The following is a 12010-nucleotide window of genomic DNA, read 5'->3' on the forward strand; positions in this document are numbered from 1 at the left end:
TATAGCTGTGGAAACTGAGGCCCAAAGTGGTTTCAGGGGCCCAGGTGTGGTCACGGCTAGGAAGTGGGGAGGCTGGAACTTCTCACCCTGATTCACCTGGTCAGTCAATTCCTCGGCTCATCCTTTCTCAGCCTGCTCCTGCCTATCATCATCTCGCTTTCCTTCTCCCGGCACCAGTCCAAAGGGAGAACTCCCAATGATATCAAAATCCACCACTTCATGAAAATCCACCACATTCTCTGCTTCTTTGCTTCCCTTATCCGCACATGCAGACTGGAAATATGGGGAGGCTGCTTCCTAAATGAAGACACTGAGAACATGATACTTTGGTGTCATGGCTTAGCAGCACTGAATGTCATCAAGCTCCCGACATAGGGACAGAAAAGGTGGTGTCGATGCTTATTATCAAGTGGTTTTAAGACACTCTGATATGTATTGCTATTAAACTTTTTTTCAAGGCACTTGTACATGTGTCTCTTGATCGATCTTGTTAGAACATCTCTGTCTGTGGATGCTGACAGGCTAGAGTGGGTAAGGGCTTCCTCAAGCCCCCAAGCAATACAGGCTTCAAGCAGCACCCCTCTGCCTGCAAGCGGCGGTAATAACTTCTGTATGTCCACAGATACTGACGTTCATGTGAGCCTTTGGTCTGGAAAAAGTTAGCAATGCACGGGTTAGCTCCTTAATAACATTAACATGATTTACTTCTTCCCACCCCTTTCTGGCAACAACACCACAAAAGATTCAAATATGGCTGATACTTACCATTCAGAAGACCTCTTTAATATTATCAGTTTTCCGCCTCAAAGTCCTTGGCGGGAGTCCCTGTCCATAGATCACAATGTTGGCATGGAGCCAAGGGATGGTGTGGTTGACTCACGGGTCACTGCAGTTTATAAGAAGTCAGAAGAATAAAAAGGAAGACAGGTCTGACATCACTGGCAAGGGAAAAATTTTCGCATTGTGCTAGTGAACTAATTAGAGCTAGCTCTGAATGATGTGGGAGGAGTAAAGACACTGTCGAACAAAGCCTAGCACAAGGAAAAGGTCCACATAAAAAGTCCAACCACTTCTACTGAGTTTGCAAAGCTCAAAATTAACATTAACTTATTTATCCCAAAGCCAAAGGAAAAAAACCAAAATCTGCTCAAGTGAACTCTTTATTAATCATTTTATTAACCAAGGTGAAAGAGAAAGTGCTTTATAATAAAGTAATGAGAACACACACATAATGTGTGCACGTACACACACACACAAATGCACACACAATAGGCTTTAAATTGGCTTTGCTGCAAGCTCCATATTCAGGGTAAAAAGTACGTCTTTGTCCACTTAAGCTATGGCAATTTAAAAAAAAATAAAAGAAAAAATTTCAAGATAAGCTTGGCTTTATAATTCATTTGGTGAAAACCTAATGCAGCTACAATTATTAGTAGGCCTTGGTCTGTGAAAGACTCTATAAGAGTTAAAAGCAAGCCAGCACTACCTTTAGCCCATAGGGATTACTCTTTTATTAGTATAGTCTTGGGATTAGTGGAAATGTCTGTCTAATGAATGCAGCTACTATATTTGAGCACATGCCTGAATAAGCTACTTGTTGATTGAAACCTATCTATTTATAAGCACTTCTGCACGTTGTGAAAAATCCATCTGTATCACCACAGCATGGCGCCCACCATTTGAATAAAGGCTCTTTGCCATTTCACTATAGGGCCTGTCGACTGAACAGGCAGAAAGGAAGTGTGTTGCATCTACTTAACAGGTTTTATTCCTCACTCTTGGCCTGTAAAGTAGAGTTACCTTATCTAAACAGTGATTTAGATTGATGTGGATGTTATAAAAACAAAAGTGGAAAAAAGTACTTTTCATGGACTTACCCCGGGTTTTAACTTAGTAGATTGACCACAGTTTGGATAAATGGTCACAAAGAGCCCAAACTAGCCCTACCTTTGCTTATGTCACAGGCTTTGAGTAAATCTGGAAAGTAGGTGAACTTACTGACTATATATACTCAGTATCATTTCTTCCTTAAATTTCTGCTTATGAATAGCACACTGATAGCCTGTCCAACAGAAACAAGTACAGCATGAAGAATAACCTGGAGATACAAATAATACTTGCAATGCTTGGGCTCCTCATTACCATACTGAGGCTCCATTTGAGGTAAGTCTAAGCACTCACCCTAAAATGGAACCTCAAAGTTCAACTCGGGGTTCTGTAGTTCTGAGCCCCACCACTGCCCTCACCAGCGCTTGACACATGCCCCATGGCTCTGTTTCCCAGACTCAGCATCAACTCCCTATGCTTCCTGAGTCTGGAGTTTGGGTATAGAGATGTTTCTTATTCCATTGGGGTTTACCTCTTCTGCAGTTAGGGCCCCCATTTACCACATGGCTTCTTTGGAAACAGGCTAATGAAAACTTTACTAAATTAAAAAAAAAAAAAAAAAAAAAAGACTGTAATAATCTTAACAGACCAGAGCCCATTATGAACTGAGATTGCACAGAATTTCTCTCCTTGAAGAAATGTATAAACAATGACAGGCAAACATTCCAGGCATCCCATTGTGATAAAGAGAAGACAGAAATCAGCTAACCACTGGAAGTTTTTTTCTAGCCCCAATATAGCAAGTAAAGAGAGTTCTAGCTATTTCTCTTTCCAGAGTCTCTGAGCTTTAATTTTCCAGTGATGTCCCAGATCTAGGTAGTGCAGAGTGAGAGCTCCATAACTTGTAGCTATTGGCATGATTATTCATGCTATGGAAACTCAATAAATATTAAAGAACTGCATCCTTTGTATCCTTCTAGTTGACAACACAAAAAAGTAATACCAAAAACAAGAGTTGTGATACTAGAAAACCAAAGTTGAAACTTATAAAAGACGTTTGGAAATGGCAAATATTTAAATTATAATATAGCAGTAAGAAGCATCAGAAACCCTATAGTAAATGAAATAGTGTTTTAAAGACACTTACCGAACTGGGTGGTACTGCAACTGGGTCAAAGTGCTCTAAGAGATGTTAAAAGCTTGATGGAAGGTATTATCACCATATTCACTTTACAGATGAAGAAATTAAGTACCTGAGTGTTAAGTGTTAGGAGGTATACAGATGAGGTTTTGATAAAATCCCAACTTTTCCTACTTTACCACAGAATTCCCCCATACATTTTCTTCAGTTATGTTAAACATTCACATAAGATCATTAAACATAATTACTAGATCTATGTCTTTAAAAGAAGATATTTAACAGGTCTCTCTTTTGTGAGAGTATTACAAGATAAAAGAGGGTGTAGGGCATAATCCCGGAGACCTTGATTCAACATAGCATTTGCAAACGTGCCTAGAAGATGATTCTTTTGTGATTTGGTTTGTGACAACTCACACTCACCCATGTCTTTCTACCTTGAAGTCAAAGGAAAACAAACTGACAACTAAAAACTTCTAACACTTGGAAATTCTTCTTCAATTTTCCATTTAATTCCTGAAATCTTTGACCTTCCAAGTATTTGTTGATCAACTGGGGATCACAGCTGGGTACTGATAGTTTATCTTAAAACCTCACTCCATCCAACCATCTATCCATCCATCCATCCATCCATCCATCCATTTACCCGCCTACTCTCCAACAGCTTCTGTAAAAGATTTGAATGGATATTTAACGTGAACTCAGGCTACTAGTTCCCTTTACTGGTCTTGCTCATAGTTACTATGTCTCCTTTAAAAGTAACTGTTTTGAGGCAGACATCAACATTTTTTTAAAGACTAGTGTACTAGTGTACTAGAAAAGAGAAGCAAATGGTTGAGGAAAGGAAAAGCGCTGGTAAGCATTCATGACTAAAATCCATCCATGAAAGTTTTTAAAGATTGTTTTTCTACTGTTCAGAATACTTGTATTGTGGAGTATGCATTTGTAAATTTCTAATGGCAGCTGAAACTTGCAAAGAAGCAAGGGGTAGAAATTATTCACATTTTATAAATAAGAGCAGAGATAAAAAAAACAAGGGTTAAATGACTTATGCATGGGACCCAAAATTCAGCAACCCAAGCCAGGACTGAGAATTCCTCACTATGACTTTTGTAGTGAGATTATTAAGCTCAGCTGCTGCCTTCAATATGTTTCCACAGACATTACTAAGAAAGCATTTTACTCTGGCATTTTTGTAACATGGCACCATTTATGGCTGTCTTCACTCATAATAACCTTATTAAACAACCGTCATTAGGGCTGGCAGTATACAAAATGAAGAGGGTCAGTCTGGTTACTAGTGGCTAATGGCTCAGTCAAAATTTGGAGTAGGTCATTTTTTTTCTTGATTTAGAAGCTAAAGCATGCCCACATTTCTTATTTAGCCAAGCCTGAATCATTCTGACACACATACAAAAATCTCAAGAAGGAAAAAGGTTTTTGTCATTCAATCTACCCTTTTATCATTTTTGGATAATAAAGCAGCCGATCTAATGATTCCACAGACTTGTAGTATGTGACTTTTTTTCCTGCTATAGACTAAATTTTTCCAAAGGATGATCTAATTCATTCTAGGCTGAGAGAGAATAAACCCTACACTAAAAAGAAAATTCTAATTTTTTGTTCTTTGTACAGAAATACCATAGCACAGAGTACAGAATAATATAAATATACTAGATTCAATTGTGACTAAGCCTAAAGAAACAGGGAACTCTTAATGTACTTCGGAAAACCCAAACATGTCACAAAACATAAACGTTAGCCATTAAAGAGAAGTTTATTTAAAAAACCAATTATCTTGTGCTTTAGACACACAGGTATAAGAGAAATTCAGAAGGCGAAAGCTCCTTTTCCAAAACTGTTCCCAGCAGGATGGTCAGTACTGGTTTCGAAATTGGTTGCTTAGGTCTTGCAGCTCTATGACTAGGGCGTCCATAGTTGCTGTTTCATCAGCTAACTCCCTGGAAATTTCTCCACTGGCCACATCTGTAAAAAGTTGCTGCAACATGAAGAACAAAGCAGAACTCTCAAAACAATGACAATCTCTTTAAAATAAAATAGGTACATTGGATAGAATTATTAAAGTTCCCTGAATCTAATAAGACCACATGGTAGTAGCAGTGGCTAGTGTTTGTTCTGTTCACCACCCTGGAAATGTGCAAGCTGCAAAATTAAACCTGGCATTAAACAACATGCCTGAACTTGTAAATTCAAATGAGCTCTTCAAAATGAGTCTTCAAAATGGTTACCCTGAATACTGATTGTTCATTTCATTTTGATGGTTTCAGGATGAACGACGGACATTTTTCATCCAAACAAAACAAATCTATTCGTTGTGTATACAAGCAAAACAAATATATTTTATATTCAAGCTCATACAAATCATATCCCTTTTAAGCTAATTATTTGAAAATTAATTATGGCTTAGGACTCAGAGGCCACAAAGATGATCAGATTGGTAAAAGCAAAGAAGCCCAGCATATTAAAATAAAAATAAATGTGCCCTCTTCCTGTAAAAGGAATTGCCCACGGACGCACATTACAACATACTTCAATAAAGTCCCATAGCTGAGACATTTTGGAAAGCCCATTTGGAACTATCTGCTGAGCCAGGATGGGCACCCAAGAATATTAGCTTTAGGATTTTACAACCACATTGTATGTGTGTGTGTATGTGTCTGCTGTGTTGATCAGAAATGTAATTTACTCAGCATACTATCTACCTTTTTCTTTTTTTAATTATACTTTTAAATTTTTATTTGAGAGAGAGAGTGAGCATGCACGAGTGTGAGCCAAGGGTTTGGGGAGGAGGGGCGGAGGGAAAGAATCTCCAGCAGATTCCATGCTGACGCTTAACTGACTGAGCCACCCAGGTGTCCCACCATCTACCTTTTTCATCAAACCTGACTAGATGACTTGTTTACCATTACTACCATAGATGACAGCATGTGACAAGTGTGCTGATGGTTATTTTAAAAAGGGAGTCCCAAAGATGTTTCGAGTGATGGTATAATCACTGAGATAAGCTTAGAGTTTCACACAGTGATTTTTGGAGCCAAGAGCATTCACTTGAACTCACAACTTTATCAACGTTTAGTAAAGATTTGTCACATTACTATATAGTCACACCATGTACAGCACTTCATAAGGGAATGACATAAGAACTGTTGCAGTGTGGGGACGCCTGGGTGGCTCAGCCGTTGAGTATCTGCTTTAGCTCAAGGTGTGATCCCACATCAGGCTCCCTGTGAGGAGCCTGCTTCTCCCTCTGCCTATGTCTCTCCCCTATAAACTAAGGAATGCTGTTAGAAACTATATTCCTTTACAGTCTGCTTCCAGAGATATAACCCACATGGGACTATACTGATTTCCTAGGTTCGGCCCCACACCTGACCTGCCACAGGTAGACAGCCCAGGCTCCAAACCCTCAGGGATTCTCTCTTGGGGTGCCCGGGTGGCTCAGTTAGTTAAGCCTCTGCCTTCAGTTCAGGTCATGATCTCAAGGTCCTGGGATTGAGCCCCGTGTCAGGCTCCCTGCTCGGTGGGGAGTCTGTTTCTCCCTCCCCCTCTGCCCCTTCCTGGCCACCTCCCTGTGCTCACTCTCTCAAATAGATAAAATCTTTAAAACATAATGTGGGCCTAAAATCACCCCTGATATAAAAGATGATTGAAGAGCGGTCAGTTCATGCTAGAGGTCCTTTTTTTCTTATGACACTTCTAATTAATTCACATTTCACTCTCACCTTTGCTTTAGATAACAAGCCCTGTAAATTGAGTCGAACTGAAGAAAGCACCTGTACAGCCTCCTGAGGACTGGATTTGTTTTTACTGTGTTTTATAGCCACTGAAAAATAAATATGGGGGAAAACATGCATTAGATACTGGTAATGATAATTTACAAGTACAAAAAGCCAATTACTTAATAATTCAGATTTTATAGTACAGACTTCAGAAATAGTCCTACATGGAAAATTTTTATTTTGGCAAAAGGACAATAATTATGTGCATAATTCCCATTATCCTTCTTCACACTTATTACTAAATGGAGAATTTTTAGGAAAATGGTTGATTTTTGCCAAGTTACAGATCTTTGGGAAGAGACCCTAAACACACACACACATACACTTATGAAATTAGGCAAAAAGACAAAAGGTGCCTACAGAGGGCAAAACCAAATGTAGCACATCTTTGGTGTAGCTTCCCAGGATACCAAGTCCCTAATGGGGGCTCAGTTGCCCATGACACCAGCCCAGGGAAGCAACATACCAAGTATTTACAGCTCAATTCTAGCTGCATTTTCACACTCAGGTTTTCCTTCCCTGGAAGAAGTGACTTCAACAATCTTTATGCTTGATTCAACGGTGACCACAACTGAGCTCTCAGGTTGCTGAGCCATGCCTGGCATCAGCAGGAAGCAGGAGAGAACAAAATCATACATGCATGACAGCTCTGTCTCCAGCATGCCCAGGAGCCCACCTTCCTAAAACATGAAATGATTGAGAGGGTATAATCCTCCCAAGCAGAAGGCCTGGTTATTAATGCTTTATAAGAACAAGTGAAAAGCTCTGTAAAAATGCAATGTCTGATATCTCTTTGCTGGTTTGCTCTTGTTTTTGTCCTTCTAAATTATGCTTGCCACAAAACAGACCAATAACCAGATCCTATTTTAAAACTACACTCAAGAGGGCAACGATGAAAGTCACATAGTGCCCTAGATCAGGAATGGGAAATAGAGGAGTCCTTATTTGCATGTAAATTCTCCTCCATTGATGAAGACTGCCTGTGCCTGGCAAAATTGTCTTATCATTAATATCTCCACGGTTGGTGAGAACCAACTCTGACATTCTCATTTCAAAGTAATTATTCGACTTTGACATTTCTCAGCTAAGGGTTGAAGAATGCATGATAATCAACAACATTCAACTTATTTTGAAGGGCAGAGTGAACTGAGAGGATTATGTCTGTGCCCCTTAGGAGAAGAAAGCTGTAACTATCATGGCTGAAGCAATGGGGCTGTTAAATACCTAGGAACATATCATAAACGGCTGTGCTTCTTTTTTTAAATCCTTATTTTCATTCTGGAAAAAAACACGAAAAAAAAAAACAACAACAACAAAATACGGCAAAAAGACAAAAACACTATTAGACCCCGTTTCCAAAAAGCACTAGAGACAAAGGTAGAGAGAGCTCTGGAAAGGGAGAGAAAATGCTGTTTGAAATCATCAGGAAATCTAAGATAGCAGTGCTTCCTCCAGAGGGCAGACTGTCCTTAAAACATATAACTATTATTTTGAAAGTTCCTGGATGGCAAAGACGGAACCAGCTTTTGCCCAGGAGATGTGTGTATGTGTGGAGATTTTTTTTTTTTAAATGTTGTATTTCCATTCTCGGAATTGAGTGAGGTAGACAACAGTTTTGGGGAGAAAGATAAAACAGAGAATAGAATAACAGAGAAAACCCAGTTCGTTCCTCAATTGACCACTGGTATACAAAAGCAACAAAGAAAAGGTAAAGATTTATCTTCATAAACCTAAAATATATCCAGAAACTAAAGCTGAACATCCACTCAAATATGCTTAAAATGTTGTAGGAATACCAAATTCATTAAAGTCAAAGCGAACTTAAAACATTTTTGTTTTTCTCCCAGAATTGCCCTGATGAAAAAAATGATGCCCAAAACAGTTTAAAAACAACTTGAAAATACAAAATGAAGATTTTCTTCCTGCATTACTCATTTCTTTAACATGTGGACTTATATCTGACAGGTTTAATAGCATCAGTGAGTGATTACAGAAAGTATCTTGGCTTTGCCTGTTACAAAGCCAGCTGTTCAGAGAAATATTTAGGGTTGGCAATCTGAAGTAGATAAGATAAACTCTTCCAAGGAGATTGCACCTTGCTATAATTATGTACATAATACACCTGGGTATGGGTTTCCTCAAACATGGTACTACATCCACAAAGGTCAAAGACATCAGGCCTGAACTCCATCGGAGCCCACCCACTGTGAAGCCAGCCCAAGCACAGGAACTGGAGCCACATTCCATGGGTCTATCAGCAATAACCTCCATGTGGTCCACTCTGAATTTCAGCTAGACAGAGTTCATCCTGTCTACCAGTCTGTCAAGGGGTAGGCGGCCCAGATAATTGGATATTTGTATCCTTTTTGTCAATGATATCAAAGACCACAAGTTGAATTATCAACTACTAATAAGCCCATTTCTAAACTGTTTGAATATTCTGTGACTTCTTTAGAGACACGTTAAGCTTTACCCCGTTCTTCATTTTTTTCTCTTTTTAGTTTTGAATGCCTTATCAAACAGCTGAGCTCCTCTACTGCAGAAGGAACAGGCTTGGGGTGAGAAGGTCAGGGGTTCATATTTTAACAGTGTGCAAGATACTGTTAAGTGTTTAAATATATTTTCACTTACTCTTCCTAACAAGAAGGTAGGCATTACCCCCATTTTTGGACTTGAGTTAAGTCATCTACCCAATGCCACCCAGCCAAGTAGGTGGCAGACTGGTTCTAAAGTTTAGGTCTCTCTGATTTCAAGGGTCTGCTCTTTTTATGGCCCGTCCCTCAGTGGCTCCCCAATTACTGTAACTATTAGTTGCCAAAAAAGTTAGAGGAGGACTTTGGGAGAGGTTCCTAGTCACCGTGATTCAATTCTTTAACACTGTGGCTTCAGTATTTTATTTGAACTGCATTCCCAGGGCATCACACATCCATATTCAATTCTAAATATAAAAATGCCTTATTAAATTTAACTGGTATATTTTTTATTAATGCAAATAATGAAAAGGGGCCTTTATCTGGAATATACCCAACAGGCATGCAACCTTTTATGTAAGGTTATCTCTCCCCTCAAATACTACCCACTAAATTTCCCACAGGCAGGGATAGGATTATATTTTTTATTTCTTTTGCATATGCCATAGCTTTTTGTACATTGCTATGTATTTCAGTAATCTATATATTTCTGAGAATAAATATTTTCATTTATAAAGAAAGACTGAGTCAGGAAATGTTAACAAACTTCCTTAATATAACATCATCAGCACAAACAGATTCTGTGTATTTGAAGGTTAGACACAGCTGTAAAGCTCCTAATAACCATCACTTATTCCAATGGTATTTAAGCCTCTACCCTTCATACATACCACTCCAGCCTCTATTTGCTCATATTGCTCCAAAGTGCTTTCTACATAGTAGTTGGTCTTATAAAGATTTGCCGCATTAAATATGACAGTTTACATATAATGAAATAATCTGAAATTATTTGTAATGGAACTTCACTTTTAACAAATACGTTTTCAGTAAAAACACATTAATACATGGCAGAGATATTGAACATCACATCAAATACCATGCGCAAGTCCTAAGGCTCTCTGAACCACTTCCTTAAATGATGTCATATCTTTCTCCCAAGAACTGGACTGTGTGTCACACTTGTATGCCTTAGAGAGATACTGGAATGCCTAAGGACAAAAAAGAACAATGTTCAGAATAACAAGTAGAATTCACATTTCAAACTCTGCTTCCTGGAAGCCATATGGAACTAATTCTAACTTGAAAAACGAACATCTGTGTTATGCAGCCCAGTCTTTATTATTCTCGTCAAAGAAGGGGTACAGATGCACACCCAACAGCAATAAGCAATTAAAAGCAATCAAATGGATGTATCTGGATAGAAACATTTCCCTCCAAACAGAAAACCAGAAATGCCAGCTTTGGAAACCTAGAAGAAGTGCACACACCTTTCCTCAGCTTTATAGCCACTAGCCGAAGAGCCTGGTTTAGAGAATGAGGCATGAACTTGGTGACACCTACAGAATTACCGATAGGTGTATACACTCATGGAAGTTTAAAACACTCTTTATAGCCCCATCCTGCAGATTCTTGAGGGAGAAGTCACAGATCAGAGAATTCAGACTACCCCTGACTCCATATAGGTGAGAGCACATAATTCAGTAAGAAATGGAAAGACAGAAAGTAGGAGTGTGTGCATACGTGTGTGTATGTGTTCTCTGGGCTGACAAGCAACAGTAGAAGCCAGCTGGGTGGACTGAGGAGGGAGAGATGGCTAGGAATCCCACAGATTAGCTGTACTGCAGCAAATTCCAAACTCACACAGGAGTACATCTGATTTGTTGTGGATGTTTTGAAAAGAACAGAAAACAATTATTTCAACCTTGGAAACTCTGGGGGCTCCTTTGAGTTCTAAGATAAGAGGCCCAAGGCATAACTTGGGTGTAACTGGTGTTCTAAAGCACTTTCGAGAAAGGGGCAGGACAACCTCTGTAAAGCATTTTGTGTTTAGACGTAAAAGCTTTCCTTCAATATTCTTATCTAGTTCCTTTTTCTTTTTCCCTTCCATAGCCCCTATCTCAGATCTAAACCCTCTTTTGTTCCTGGGCCCCTCCACCTGAGTCTTGAGCAAGGAGACTATGGAAAGGGCCGAGGGTAAATAATGTGAACAGCTGCTTGCTGCAGCTCCAGTGGGGGAGCAGGAGGGACCCTTTTGCAGGAAACAGAGAACAATTATGTAAGAAAAATTCATGGAAAGAAAAAAGATAAATGCTTACAAGTCTTAACCTGCCCACAATTCAAAGTGCTTATGTTAAAGATTCTGAATCAAAATGGAAAACCTGAGTATATCAATCTTCCCTTTCAAGCTATTTAACTCTTCCTCCAACCATCAAAGAAGCAAATCCACTACACATAATTCAAACAAAAGGCAAGCAACCAGGAGAACCAAAAGAGGACTTACCTTTTCATTTTCATCAGGCTTTTCACTCTGCCCATTTCCATACACTTCGGCATACAGCCTCCAGATTTCTCCATCATTTGTCACTCTTGAAGTCACTCTGCCAAGTAACTCCTGCAGCTTTCCTTTGAGGCCAGTTGCAACATCTCCACTTCGATCAGTCATCCCGTCAACCACTGCCCTGACCAGAATTTTAAGGACCTTAAAAAAGCACAGAACAAAGTGGTAAGCTAGAAAAAAAATAATAACAAAAAACAAAGGGCTACCATCATCAATG

General features: G+C 39.2%; 1 protein-coding gene across 2 annotated transcripts in view; it reads right to left on the minus strand.

Annotated features, from left to right (window-relative positions):
• Positions 1 to 4723: 4723 nt before the first annotated feature.
• The window catches only part of TTC27 (tetratricopeptide repeat domain 27), a 172651-nt gene continuing 165364 nt past the window's right edge, over positions 4724 to 12010 (minus strand). For both annotated transcript variants that reach the window (XM_077843652.1, XM_077843651.1), the window contains 4 exons: positions 11737 to 11934; positions 10333 to 10444; positions 6709 to 6809; positions 4724 to 4964 (listed from right to left, as the gene is read on the minus strand). In XM_077843652.1, coding sequence (XP_077699778.1) covers positions 4842 to 4964; positions 6709 to 6809; positions 10333 to 10444; positions 11737 to 11934 — 534 coding nt within the window. In that variant the 3' untranslated portion in view covers positions 4724 to 4841. The remainder of the gene's footprint in view (positions 4965 to 6708; positions 6810 to 10332; positions 10445 to 11736; positions 11935 to 12010) is intronic.

The sequence above is a fragment of the Canis aureus genome, chromosome 12, assembly GCF_053574225.1.
Source record: "Canis aureus isolate CA01 chromosome 12, VMU_Caureus_v.1.0, whole genome shotgun sequence".
Classification (NCBI taxonomy): domain Eukaryota; kingdom Metazoa; phylum Chordata; class Mammalia; order Carnivora; family Canidae; genus Canis; species Canis aureus.